Source organism: Wyeomyia smithii, chromosome 3 (genome assembly GCF_029784165.1).
Source record: "Wyeomyia smithii strain HCP4-BCI-WySm-NY-G18 chromosome 3, ASM2978416v1, whole genome shotgun sequence".
In the NCBI taxonomy this organism is placed as follows: Eukaryota; Metazoa; Arthropoda; class Insecta; order Diptera; family Culicidae; genus Wyeomyia; species Wyeomyia smithii.
In genome coordinates this window covers 174096325-174111528 of record NC_073696.1, presented here as the reverse complement: position 1 = coordinate 174111528, position 15204 = coordinate 174096325, and the positions used below count along the sequence as shown (strand labels likewise).

The 15204-nt window shown below is 43.8% G+C and overlaps 1 protein-coding gene across 1 annotated transcript; it reads left to right on the top strand.

Annotated features, from left to right (window-relative positions):
* Positions 1 to 1970: 1970 nt before the first annotated feature.
* LOC129729854 (uncharacterized) lies at positions 1971 to 2979 on the top strand. Its single transcript, XM_055688702.1, has 2 exons — positions 1971 to 2310; positions 2386 to 2979. Exons 1-2 carry the CDS (start codon positions 2038 to 2040, stop codon positions 2851 to 2853), a joined length of 741 nt encoding a protein of 246 aa, XP_055544677.1. The 5' UTR covers positions 1971 to 2037; the 3' UTR covers positions 2854 to 2979.
* Positions 2980 to 15204: the final 12225 nt, after the last annotated feature.

Below are 15204 nucleotides of genomic sequence, written 5' to 3'. Positions count from 1 at the left end.
GCTTTTTGAATATCATCTCGATTCCGAGAATACCCATTTCACCTTGTTTTCAGCTACGATTGGTCGAAATCTATTGATATGTTTTTTGAAGGAGGGCTTGTTAGTAGCTTATTGATGTGGTTCAATTTAATTGTTTCTAAGCCATTAGGCGGGATTTGTTCCGGAAGGACCATAAACATGGCCTGTCGAAGCAATTCTATGAACTTCGAACCAATAACTGTGAAAATCTCGAATATTTTTGAAATTCTTTAACTTCGAATATGTCATATGCAGTGGTGGGCACCGCTAACCGAAAATTCAGTGACGCTAATCGCTAATCCTCTATTGGGAAAATTTATTTATTTGGATAATCGCCAATCGCTAACTTTTTAATACGTAGATTGGTGAAAAAATTACTTTTAAGTGCTATTCACAAGAAAAGCTTCAAAATTCACAAAACAGTCATACTTGAAGATTTCGTGAAAAAATGAAGCAAGCATAGTGATTCTGCTTGTAAGTAACACAAATACATTTGGGATTGTTTTTAAAAACTCAAATATCATCATTAGGGACAGTGGTAAATCGCGATTTCGCGGAAGCCGCGAATCCCGCGAAATCCAGCATCGGCCGCGAAATTCCCAAAAATCCGCGAAATGTCGCGAAAGTAACGGAAAACAGCAGCATTCTATGTCTGTCATGAAACATTTTGATTTGTAACCTACGAAATTCATGAAAATCAGCAGCACGGACAAAGCTGAAGATTTGTAGACACGCAGATGGTACCGGGAGGCCTTTTTCTACACAGCCAATGAGACGAAACAGTACGACAACCGCTCTTATACAACGCGATTTCGGCAATCTGAGTTGAATTGTTTTCGGACGGTTCTGTTGCTAGATCTTCTTCGAGCAAAGGTTTGGCGGTTGGTGCCCTGCAAGATAGAATTCCTGAGTGTATAGCCATAAAATACAAGCTGTAAAATTAACTAAGGATGTACAAGCAAACATTTTTTTAAGTACTCGACAGTGAGATTGGTATTGAAACTTTGGTAGATATTCGGATCGCGGGCGTTTACTGAATTTTCCCGGTTGACAATTAAATATTTAGCGATTGCCGGAAACTAGGTAGATACAAAACGCAGCGTGTTTTTTTATTTAACCAAAAAACACTTAATTTTACATTTTCTGGAGATAAAGGTTACCGCGAAATTAGCGCGAAATTTGAATATTTTCACTTTTGCAACCCGTGAATTTTCAACTTTTTTGCCGCGAATACCTCTGTCTCTAATCATCATGTTTCATTTGGTGATGAATTTTTCATTCGTTGAGCTAAAATGAATTGGCGATTAGCAGAACCTTTGCTATTTATATCAAAACGACTAGTGGCTCTAAACGCTGCGTTGGCGTATTAACGATTGACCTCGCAAAATTCGTATCATCAGACCACCCTATCGTTTATTTGTTATTTATTACATTTGATTGTTCTGAAAATAAATTTGACTATAGTTCATGTATATTTGCTATGAGGATGACCCTACGTAACGCAAACAACTTTCGTAAGAGTGATAAATTTTGAAATAGTATTTTGGTTATGTTAAAATTTTCTTCCATATCAATGTAATTTAAATAGCGCCGTGACGGCTTTTATTCTAAAATAATTTGGTCTTGCGATCATGCTTTTGTTCATATGGTAATTGATTTTGTTTCATCCCAATAGGTCGGTTTAGTAAAACGCGCGTTTCCAAAATAAATTGTACCACTTTTTTTTGCCGGTTTAACATTGTTTTATTTATCACAAAACACTTAACAACTTTAAAACGGGGAAAGCTGTAGAGTCGAATTGCTGCTACTTATCTGTAAATAATTGACTGCACTTACCTCCGTGCTGCATGTACCCAATTCACACATAAATGAGGTAGTTGTCCAGTGACAAATACTCTAACAAGCGAAGTCTGACCGTATAATACTACTTCGCTGCTTGAAAAAACATTCAGTGATGTTTCTGCGGCTATTCGGTCAGCTGTGTTCTGCTCTCGGAACGCATTGCGTAACGGAAACATTATGATGAAAAGTAACGTGCTTGGGACGTGTGGCAACGGTGACGTAGAAATAATCTATTATGATGATCAATATCGTGACAAGTCAATGAACGTACTTCGTAAGTCATTTTTTCTCCATGAAGCCGTTTGCATTGGATCAGAAGTGAATATCGATCCCCAAGCCCAGAGAGACCTAGAACAGCTTTGTCTGGAAGTAGGACGTAGTGGTGTTTCTTTACTTGCGCGCCATAAACCTAGTGGGGAAATTGTTGGCGTATCGTTCAATCTACTACAGGTAGGACTAGCGATTAAATTGTGCAATTTAACGAGAATATAATAAGAATATGCATTTTTTACCATCAATTTTTAGACACCGAGCGCGCCAGGAGATGCGAATTATTTCGAGACCTTCCGTGACCGTAATTGTGTATCTGAGAGCTCTAAAAGTCTCATGCAATATATGATAACCATGGATTCGAAAGTGAACCTGTTCGAGAAGTTTGGGATTGATTGCTTGTTGGAAATCATGTTCTTGGCCACATTGCCAGAATTTGAAGGCAAAGGTATTGGTACCAAACTAGTCGAATGTTCCGTCGAACTTGCCAGGCAACTAAAAAAAGGAAAGAGAATGGAGAGCTTACCGGAAAATGAAAAACGACATCCGAAATTGGTATCTGCTTTGTTTACTTCCAAAAGCTCACAGAAAGTTGGTAAGAAAAACAAATTTACTGACATCAACGAGGTACCGCACGCGGAATTTGTTTTCCATGGTAAATCGTATAGCGAACGAATTGGACCCGATCATCCAACCTCAATACTAGTGGTGAAGGAGATATAAAATTTTAGTATCTCTATTACGATAACAAAATATTGAAACTGTAAATGCATGAATCTTTTGCGATTAGCACATGGTAATAAACATTGTAATGTACATTTAGGGTGAAAGGGCTCTGAATCCAAAACATTTTTATCTTTTTATTGTTGAGCTTCCTTTTGCTTTTTTTATAATACAATGCTCGCGAGAACAGTATTCTCCTTCCACTTTATTTACCATGAGATGAAATTGATCATTGTTCATTTTTTCTTCGAATAACTCGATTCATGTTGTTTCTTTCCGAGACAATATTTATCTTAAATTAGTATTGGTATGTGCCCAAGAAACCGTAAGTGTTATGAGTTCCTATAAAATAAATCGGGGTGATATTCATCACCCATGAAATCTATGCATTCTATCGGAAAACTATCAATCACAGACCTTTAAAAATACAAACACAATAGTTCTGGTTGAAATTTATTCATTGGGTCTCAGGAAATGAAATTTACTGATTTTTGCTTTAATTTAATCATCGTTCGACCGATTTCAATTCCGTTGGTTATACAAGATCAAAAATTAGATCAAAAATTCAAGTGGTAATTTCTGTTTTTTTTACACAACATTTATTCGACACCGTACAATATCGCAGAGATGGTACTTTCATGAAACTATTTAGCTCTCTAAGTTTAACGTAATTTACCCTGAATTGACTTTACTTCAGATAAATCAATAAGTTTTCTGGTTTTTCAAGTTTCTAGTCCAATCAATATTAATTGAGTATTGAGGCAGTTAGAGAAATTTTATGAAAATACATAAAATAACCCCGGGACTCTAGGACTTAGTTTGACAAGTATATGATTCTCGAAAATGCTGTAGAATCAGTATCTTTTGATCAATACTTTTTATTTCGAGTTTTTAGGTATTCAATCTGAACCCACTGGGCAGATTCATTACATTTCACGGTTCATTTTTGGAAGCTGATATTCTACTACACAGTTTTGTTTAGTTACCATGACAACACTACGCGTTGCTTTTCAGTTCGCTCCACCACTTATCGCTATCAACACTGGTATGGCAATTACAACTTTGGTTTTCGCATATGTTAGAACGCGATTTTGATTACACAATTTGAAATAAATACTCATTTTTTCACATATTGAAAGGCAGTAAATCTTCAATCAGAGTGCTAAAAACCCGGCGAACAATTTTTCTATAAATCATAAATGCTGAGTAAAGTGGAATAAATAATTTAAAAATAGGGTGCAAAAGGAGACGATTGCCTTGAAAAGAATAAAAGGAGAAGACGTTGAGTGGAGATGGTCGGGTTTCGGGTTTTCAAACCCGAAACCCGAGCCCGACCCGTACCCGACAGGTGCGGATCGGGTTCGGGTTTGAAAATTTTTGAAAGTGTCGGGTACGGGTCGGGTTCGGGTTTTGTGAAAAAAATATTTTCGGGTTCGGGTTTGAAAATGTCAGGTTCAGGTCGGGTTTGGGTATGAAAACCCGAAACTTGACTATAAAATCTATGAAATCTCGGGTTCGGGTTTCACAATTTTGGGTTCGGGTCGGGTTCAGGTTTCAAAGAAATAAAATTTTCGGGTTCGGGTTTGAACGAAAAAAAAAAGTTTCGGGTTCGGGCCGGGCTCGGGTTTTGACCGAAAAAAAAGATCGGGTTCGGGTCGGGTACCATCTCTAGTACAAGTGTGCAAAAACGTTTCATTTAAAGTGGTGAAAAGTGATATTCGTATAAGTTGAAGTGTTATCAATTACGTGAAATAGTTTTTTCATCGATATTTCTAAGATTGGTAGTACAAATAACTTAATTTAGTAAATTTAGTCAAATCTTGGGATGTATAGGTTTGATAATGAGGGGCCAGGGGGTGATTCCATTTACGTTACCGTACTTGTACTCTGGATCGTGCGTTAATGTCTTTTTTTGTTTACAAAACATATACCTATTTGACACGGCACATTATCATGGTCTTTTCCGTACTCAACAAATAACTTACTATTAAGGAAAAAGATTAGACACCCACTTCTTTTTATGTACCGTAAACCGGGGCAGGATCATGCCAGTGAGGGTGAGATTGTGTCATCCAACCCAGAACTTGTAAGCTATCCCATGGGGGTCAGAAGACTGGTCCGCAGACTAATCTATCGTGGATAAGCATTCGAGCATGTAGCACCAGGAACTTTTCTCTTTCTCTCCAGAAAATACACATTTTTCAACAATATCATAGTAGCGTTAATTGTCTAATATCGATAAAGAAAACTATTATTAGCGTTGTAAATATGCCCAAATGTGAAATTTCGAAAGTTGTTTCGACCAAAATAAACCATCGTTATTACATATATAAGTAGTGCGTTTGACAGTGTTTATAATATAAACTTGATTTGTTCAGATTTAAAATTTTTGCAGAAAATGTGTCATGTATTCGCAGTTTACGAAATTCTTAGGCCTACCATACACTTACACAAATATTCGTGTTTTAAACACATTGCAAAAAATTTAAAGTTGAATTCAAAATTGTTAAAGCAGTTCAATAACGTGCTAGAATTCGTTACTAAAATAAATACTTACTTTTTGCTGCAAAAACTATCGATATTGTGAGCGGCTGTGCTCGCTGTAGTGGGCTCAAAGATCCGATTGTTCAAAAAGAAAGTATTTAATTAGGTGTGGTGGACAAGCGTGACATCCCAACTTTTGAAATTTTTCGAACACCGGATTATGTAGCATTTGCAAAATTCAACATTCCTACAAACTACGTATGATTGCAGATTCGTTTCCCGAAAAGCAAGAGGAATTCGAAAAATGACATTATGACTAGAACAAGCAACTCTAAAGTTTATCTTTAAGTTAGTTTAAAACTCAAAGGGCTACCATCACCAAACGGATTAGTTATAATTAAAATCCAAAACCTGAAAAAAAAACTATATATATATATATATATATATATATATATATATATATATATATATATATATATATATATATATATATATATATATATATATATATATATATATATATTTATTTATTTATTTTTTTTTTTTGTTTCAGGTGGAGGGGAAATTTGCATCCAAACCCCTGAGGTGACCAACCTCAGGGAGTGTGGGGTTGGTTTGAATCAGTGACCGGACCCACTAAAACCCCTCCAGTCTCCAGCTCATAATACTCCCCGGGACCACCGCTAGGTATTGCTTCGGGGAGCGGCTTTTGTGCTCTGTGCACCCTCTTGGTTCTTTAGGTATCTTTGCTAACTTAGCTAACTAACCTGGAGACTGGCCGTTAGCTAACACTGGCGTGTCGGTGGTCAACCTGTCGCCTGTTTTGCAATTCTAAAACTATTTGAGAGGCGGCTGTACAAACCGCCCTCCAAATGTTTGGGTCTTTACACATCCTCCGAACTAGGTTGTCCGGAGTGGTGTCTGGCCCGCTCACTACCATCATGTCGCTCCGCGCATGCACAAAACGAGGGCACACGAAGAAGACATGCTCAGCAGTCTCTTCCGCATCCGCGCACTCGGGACACATGGGGGACCCCGCAAGCCCGAATCTGTGTAGATACTGCCTGAAGCAACCATGACCTGACAGAATCTGTGTCAAGTGGAAGTTGACACAGTGGAACTTCTCCATGGCGCCTCCCGACCCATCCGGATACGTCCGGAATAAGTCGATGCGTCCATCTACCCTTTACGGAATTGGACCATTCCTGCTGCCATCTGATCATCGAGAATAACCTTCTGGTGCCTCGTATACCCCTTGTGTCACGTTGATCGAAGCATTCTACGTCCTCGTTAATGACAATGCTGATAGGCATCATGCCGGACAGGACGCAGATTGCGTCGTATGACACTGTACGGTACGCGCTCACAACCCTCAGGCACATGAGCCTGTAGGTACTTTCTAGTTTACGACGATGACTGTTGGTACCTAACGCTTTGGTGGGCCAGCGTGGCCACCATACCTAAGTATGGACGAAACCACGCTGGCAAGAAGTTTACGCTTGCTGCCATATACCGCTGAGCTATTCGACATCATTCGAGATAGTCCTGCAGCGGCCGTTGAAGCCCTCTTACAGGCATAGTCGACGTGACTCTTAAATGTGAGCTTATCGTCAACCATAACCCCTAAGAGCTTCAAGGAACGCCTTGAGGTAATGGTGCAGTCACCGACTCTGACCACCGCCTGTTGCTCTAATTTGCGGTTGTTCACAACCGTAACCTCCGTTTTATGGTGCGCTAACTCCAGTTTCCTAGAGTGCATCCAGTCTTCGACCTTGCGTATGCAGTGCGCGGCCGTCAACTCGACCTCTTCGATCGACTCGCCGTAGACCTCTAGCGTGATGTCGTCTGCGAAACCGACGATCACAACTCCTACAGGGAACTTTAGTTTCAACACCCCGTCATACATGACATTCCACAACACCGGGCCCAGGATGGAACCTTGCGGTACCCCTGCGGTGATTGGGACGCACTTCTGACCCTCCTCCGTGTTGTAAACTAGTACCCGATTCTGGAAATAATTTTCCAAAATCTTGTACAACGACACCGGTACGTGGATGCTCCTAAGCGCGAGCGCTATGGAGTCCCAACTGGCGCTATTGAATGCATTCTTCACGTCAAGCGTGACGATTGCGCAATAGCGAATGCCCCAACTCTTACGCTGGAGTGCTACCTCTGCCGTCTTGGTGACAGAGAGAATAGCATCCAGCGTGGATCTACCTTTCCGGAAGCCGAACTGGTTACCTGCCAGACCGTTTACACCCTCTGTGTACTTCACCAGTCTGTTGAGGATAATCCTCTCAAGCACCTTGCCCGTAGTGTCCAGCAGACAGATAGGTCTGTATGCCGATGGGTCCCCTGGCGGTTTCCCAGCCTTCGGCAACAGCACCTATCTCTGTCGCTTCCACCTGTCCGGAAAGAGGCAGTCATCCAGGCACTTCTGCATGACTGCTCGAAATAGATCGGGGGCCACTTTCATGGCCGTCCTGATGGCCAAGTTCGGGATTCCATCCGGTCCCGGTGCCTTGCTCACCTTTAGGGAGTTGGCGATCACGATGAGTTCCTCATTCGTAACCCTTACCTCCTCCACAACCTCGGCACGGCTGCCGTCTCTCACGGATTGGATGCCCGGCAGGTTGGCCGACCATTCCTGGTCTGTGTCTGAGATACTGGAACGTCGGACGTGAGACTCAGCAACCGGAGGCCAAGGATTTGGCTTGTGTCGTGGAAAGAGTCCCTCGATGATACGCTCCAGCATCGCTGGTGATCGCTCTGCAGGCGCCAACACGCCTTTGGTCTTCGCCATTACGACTCTGTAGGCTTTGCCCCACGGATTCGTATTGGCACTCGCGCATAGCCTATCGAAGCAGGCCCTTTTGCTCGCCTTTATCGCACTTTTAAGCGCCGATCTTGCAGATCCGAATACTACACGGCGCTCTACCCTCTGTGCATCGGTACGTGCACGTTGCAACATCCGTCTTGCACGGAGGCACGCGCTACGGAGGTCCGCTATCGCGTCGGTCCACCAGTATACCGGTGACTTACCATTCCTAGGTTGGCAGGTCCTAGGCATGGTGGCGTCGCACGCCCGCGATAATGTGGCAACTAATTGGTCAGCACTCGGGCGGAGCCAACTGCCCCCCTCGCGCTCTCTTCTTATTGCTTCTGCAAATACCTCGTCATCGAAATGCGATGTCTTCCACCCGCGGACGGTCGGAGTATTGGCTCTACCCGTCGCCTGCCGCCTCACGTTATGGACTACGCTATAGCAGACCGACTGGTGGTCACTATAGGTGTAGCCATCGTCTACCCTCCAGTTCACGATCAGTCCTGGGCTGGAGAACGTCACGTCGATGATCGACTCCGCACCATTTCTGCTGAATGTACACTTGGTTCCAACGTTGGCCAGATCTAGGTTGAGCTTTGCCAAAGCTTCCAACAAGATCTGACCCCTCCGGTTCGTGCGGCGGCTTCCCCACTCAACAGCCCAAGAGTTGAAGTCGCCCGCCACTACTAAGGGTGTTAGTCCCGTCAGCTCCATAGATAACAAATCGACCTTCTGTGTGAACCTTTCGATAGACCAACGCGGCGGAGCATAACAACTGCAGTAGAACACTCCGTCCACCTTGGCAACCGCGTATCCTTCATTTGAGGTTGACACAACCTCCTGAACCGGGAACTTGCTGGTCGTGCATATGTCCGCCGTACTGGACTTATCTGCAACCCAATTACCGTTTCCGGGAGGAATGCAGTAGGGGTCCGATACGATTGCGATGTCCGACCGCGACTCAGACGCTGCTTGGTATAGCAGCTGCTGTGCCGCATAGCAATGGTTCAGGTTCAATTGTGTCACCCTCACGCCCGTGGTTTCGTGGCCGCCTTACCGGCTGGGCACCGTGGGCCTCCCATAAAGTGCTTGGCGTCCCGTTTTCCAGTACATACCAAGCACTTGGGAGGCTCCCCGCAGTGTTTAGCTTTATGGCCAGTACCACCACAACGCCTACATAACTGGCTCCTATCGGGCCCCTTGCAGGTCCAGGACTTGTGTCCTCCCTCGAAACACCTGAAGCAAACGTCCGGCTGCTGGAGTATGCTCAGGGGACATACTGACCAGCCAACCTTAAGTTTGGCTGTCTTCAGGGCCAGAGTTGCATCGGCCGATGCAAGCCGGAAAGTGGCCACCTGGGTCCCCGCTGGACCCTTTCGGAGGCGAATTACCTCAGTGGCTACTTCCACTCCGCACTTCTCCTTGAGGGCCTGTGCAATATCGCACCTCTCGGTGATTTCATCCAGGTTTTTGAGCTGGAGAGTCACCTCTGAGGTGAGTGCCCGAATTTGCACATCTTTCCCGAGGACCTGCTCGGCTACCGTCTTGTAGGCAGCGCCCTTGTTTTGAGCATCCTTACGGAGCTCAAGGATCATCTCGCCGGTGCGAGAACGACTGATGGTCCGCACATCCGCTCCCAGATCCTTGAGCTGGGTTTCGCCTCTCATTTTCTTCAAGACTTCGGAGTACTTGGACCCATCCGTCTTGAGTATGAGGGCGTCGCCCCTGCTTCGCGCCTTCTTTCCCATTTTTGGACGATTTGTCGCCTTCTCGTCGTTGCGCTTGCTGTCTTTTTGGCGCTTCCTTCCTCCCACGGTAACCCAAGGGTTTCCCGTAGCTGCCACTTCGGCAGACTTTTCGGCGGACTTGGAGGCCGTTGGTGTGCTGTCTCGCGGGCTTAGCACAACCAACCGTTTCTTGCTGTTATGTATGTATATATATATATATATATATATATATATATATATATATATATATATATATATATATATATATATATACATTTCGCTTCTCTGCTTTCGTTGCAATAGGAAGCAAGCAAACATCCGTACAGATCTATCGTACGATTCAGAACAATAAGCATTGTTCGACGACGCGTGTGTTGTTTGTGTTTTCGGTGCCGGTGTTGCGATAGTTTGTATATCCAGCAGCCGGAGTGAATTCCCTGCGCTACCGCCTGCCGTTTACAGCAGTGTCGCAGACTGTGTATTGTGCACTGACGGCCACGTGATTTATTTTGATTTCGGTGTCACATCATCCATATCATCCAGCAGCCGAAAAAAGTTCCCCGCGCCACCGGGTGCTAGTTAGCCCCTAGCGCCGGTTCAGCCTGCCGTTCATCATCGGATCATCGGATTGATTCAACGTGCAACCAGGAGGGCGCGTAGATAAATAATTAAGGAAGTCTGGTGAAGTATTCGCTTTTATTATTAGTATTTTTTTTTTATCTCAAATACCATCGTCTTTTTTCTATTTGATGAAATTGTTTTAAAATTTGTTATACATTATTTGATCCCCCCATATACGTAATTTATCCCTTGCGCGCGGTAGAGCGAAACGCTCCCGCGAAATATGGACAACATGCAAGTGGGATTATTCCTGGATGTAGGTCTAAATGGGGAAGAGATTGATATCTCCCCCCTCAGTTCTCCTCTACCTTCCTCTGTACCTTCCCCTGTACCTAGTCCAGTACCGAAGGTCCCGGTACGGGTTAAAGCTTACCCAGATGCCGCTGGCGGTCCTTACGTTGTTTTTTTCAGGCCTATTAAAAAGCCATTGAATATTTTGCAAATCGGCAAGGACCTGGCAAAAGATTTTTCGGACGTCACTGAAATTACGAAAGTGAGACCGAACAAACTGCGAGTTGTCGTGAATAGCTTGAAGCAAGCAAATGCAATTGCTTGCCACGAGCTTTTCACGAGAGAGTATCGCGTGTACATCCCTGCCAAGGATGTAGAAATCGACGGTGTGGTTACCGAAGGGAATCTCACTGTCGAAGACATTTTGCGTTACGGGGTTGGCTGTTTCAAGAACCCCCTGATGCAAAGTGTAAAGGTACTGGATTGCAAGCAATTGCATTCAGTATCCATCGAAGAAGGTAAGAAGAAATTCTTTCCTTCGGATTCCTTTCGAGTGACATTTGCCGGATCCGCACTGCCGAACTACATCCGTTTGGACAGGGTTCGTTTACCTGTACGCCTGTTTGTGCCGCGGGTTATGCACTGCCAAAATTGCAAGCAGTTGGGTCATACAGCCACCTACTGCTGCAACAAGGCACGCTGCAGCAAATGCGGAGGGAATCACGCCGAGACCGCTTTCAATGAGGACACAGAAAAGTGCCTTTATTGCGGTGGCCCCCGGCATGAACTTTCGGCATGTCCCGCGTATAAACAGCGCGAGGAGAAAATTAAGCGTTCCCTCAAGGAACGATCAAAGCACTCTTTTGCAGAAATGCTTAAGAGGGCTGAGCCACCCTCATCAGGAAACATATTTTCCTTTCTGCCAACCGATGAGGGGACATCCGACGATCCCGGCGAAGGGTGTTCTTATGCCTTGCCAGAAGGATCTAGGAAGAGGAGAATGCTCCTGCGTGAAACGCAAAGGTCGTAAGATAACCCCTAGTGGAATGACCAATAAATCAACATAAAAAGGAAGCGGTGAAGAAAAGCCGAAGCAAGTACCTCCCGGTTTTAATTTTAAATCAAACCAGGAGTATCCACCGCTTCCCGGGGCACCAAAACCCCTCGTGCACCCATTTTTCGATCAGAGGATAAAAAAGAAACAGGGTTCATAAATTTCTCTGATATTGTGGACTGGATATTCAAAACATTCAACATAACAGATCCCCTTAAAAACATTCTTCTCGCCCTTCTCCCTACAGTGAAAACCTTTTTAAAGCAACTAGCAGCAACTTGGCCCCTCATTTCAGCTATCATATCTTTCGATGACTAATACATCGAAAGAGGCTAGGAATTCTATCACTGTATTACAGTGGAATTGCAGAAGTATCATCCCCAAATTCGATCTATTTTCACATTTAATAAGCACATGCAATTGTGATGCGATTGCGCTCTGTGAAACTTTTCCTAATTCAAATGACCAACCCAATTTCCACGATTTTAACATAATTCGTCGAGACCGAAACTCTCACGGTGGAGGGGTACTTTTAGGGATCAAAAAGTGCTATTCAGAATCGACCTCCCCTCGCTCTCGAATATTGAAGTCGTTGCCATTCAAACGAATATGAATGGAAAAGACATTTGCCTTGCTTCGATATACATTCCTCCATCTGTGCGGATTGAACAGAGGCAACTTTCTGACATAGCAGAATTGCTTCCCGCACCTTTTTTGATTTTGGGAGATTTCAACTCTCACTGTTCGCAATGGGGGTCGCTATACGACGACAACCGATCTTCTGTGATTTGTAACTTGATCGACGACTTCAACATGACGCTTTTAAATACTGGGGAAACGACACGTGTACCTAATCCTCCAGCACGTGAAAGCGTACTTGACCTATCCCTCTGCTCGACCTCACTAGCGTTAGATTGCCGGTGGAAAGTAATCAATGGTACCCACGGTAGTGATCATCTACCAATCGTTATTTCAATTGCTAATGGTTCTACCCCCTCAGATCCGATCAATATTTCATACGACCTCACACGTAATATTGATTGGAAGCGTTATGAGACCATCATAGCGAATATCATCGAGTCTCACGAGGAACTTCCTCCGGAGGAAGAATACGCGTTACTTTCTGGCTTGATCATCGACGTCGCGACTCAAGCTCAGACGAAACCGATACCCGGGGTAACGATTAGACAGCGTCCTCCCAACAAGTGGTGGGACAAAGAGTGCTCTGACCTGTACGCGCAAAGGTCCTCGGTGTATTTGGCCTTCCGAAAACACGGTACTCTTGATCTGCTCCGAAAGTACGATGCACTGGATAGGCAGATGACAAGTTTAATTAAAGCAAAAAAACGCGGATACTGGCGTCGGTTTGTAAACGCGTTGTCGAGGGAAACAGCGATGAGCACTCTTTGGGACACGGCCAGACGCATGCGGAACCGTAACGTTTCTAATGAAAGAGAGGAGTATTCAGGCCGCTGAATATTCGACTTTGCCAAAAAGGTCTGTCCGGACTCTGTACCGGAACAGAAAACTTTTCGCGACGCGTTTTTAGTACTCACGGGAGAGCCTCCATTCTCGATGTTGGAATTTTCAATGGCCCTTCTTTCGTGCAACAATAAAGCTCCAGGGTTGGATAGAATTAAATTCAACCTATTGAAGAATCTACCCGACTCTGCAAAAAGACGCTTGTTGGACTTGTTCAACAAATTTCTTGAGCTAAACATTGTTCCGCACGACTGGAGGGAGGTAAAAGTCATTGCTATTCGAAAACCAAGAAAACCTGCCTCTGATCACAATTCTTATAGGCCGATTGCTATGCTCTCTTGCCTCCGGAAATTAATGGAGAAAATGATCCTCTTACGGTTAGACAAATGGGTCGAAACAAATGGTTTACTTTCAGATACTCAATTTGGCTTCCGCCGGGGCAAAGGAACGAACGATTGCCTAGCGTTGCTTTCTACTGAAATTCAACTCGCCTTTGCCCGAAAAGAGCAAATGGCTTCTGCGTTCTTGGATATTAAGGGGGCTTTTGACTCTGTCTCTGTAGAAGTTTAAAGCGAGAAACTTCATTCGCAGGGACTTTCACCAAATTTGAAAAACTTTTTGCTCAATTTGTTGTCAGAAAAGCATATGTATTTCTCACATGGTGATTCGACAACTTCCCGAATTAGTTACATGGGTCTTCCCCAGGGCTCATGTTTAAGCCCTCTCTTATATAATTTTTACGTCAATGACATCGATGAATGTCTTGCAAATTCATGCACGCTAAGGCAACTTGCAGACGATAGCGTAGTTTCCATTACTGGAAATGAGACTAACGATCTGCAAGGACCATTGCAAGATACCTTAGACAATTTGTCTGCATGGGCTCTTAAGCTGGGTATCGAATTCTCACCGGAGAAAACTGAGTTGGTCGTTTTTTCTAGGAAGCATAACCCAGCTCAGCTGCAGCTCCTACTAACGGGTAAAACGATCACTCAGGTTTTAGTCGCTAAATATCTCGGGGTCTGGTTCGACTCTAAATGCACCTGGGCTTGCCATATTAGGTATCTGACACGAAAATGCCAACAGAGGATTAATTTTCTTCGTACGACTACCGGAACTTGGTGGGGTTCTCACCCAGGAGACCTTCTAAGGTTATACCAAACAACGATATTGTCAGTTCTTGAATACGGTTGTTTCTGCTTTAGCTCCGCCGCGAACACGCACATTATAAAATTAGGAAGAATACAATATCGTTGTTTGCGTATTGCCCTGGGCTGCATGCAGTCGACCCATACGATGAGTCTTAAAGTGCTAGCGGGTATTCTTCCGTTAAAATATCGTTTTTGGAATCTCTCTTAACTATTGCTAATTCGATGCACAGTTATGAACCCATTAGTAATTGAAAATTTCGAGAGGTTGGTCGACCTTCAATCTCAATCCAGATTTATGACTTTATATTTTGACTATATGGCTCAAGATATCAGCCCTTCTTCATACGTTCCTTTCAATGTCGCACTTTTAGATACTTCTTATAATGCTATATTCTTCGACACCACCATGAAAGAAGACATTTCTGGTATCCCGGATCAATTGCGACCGCAAGAGATCCCTAAGATTTTTTCCAATAAGTTTAAACATGTTAGTTGTGATAAAATGTTTTACACTGACGGATCTAATCTAGATGAGTCCACTGGCTTCGGTGTTTTTCACGAAAATTTTACCGCCTCCTACAAACTCGATGCTCCTGCTTCCGTGTACGTCGCAGAACTTGCTGCTATTCAGTACTTCCTTGGGATCATCGAAACTCTACCCATAGACCACTACTTCATCTTCACAGACAGTCTCAGTGCCATTGAGGCTCTGCGATCGATGAAGACTGTAAAGCACACCCCGTATTTCCTGGGGAAAATACGGCGGTTTTTAAGTGC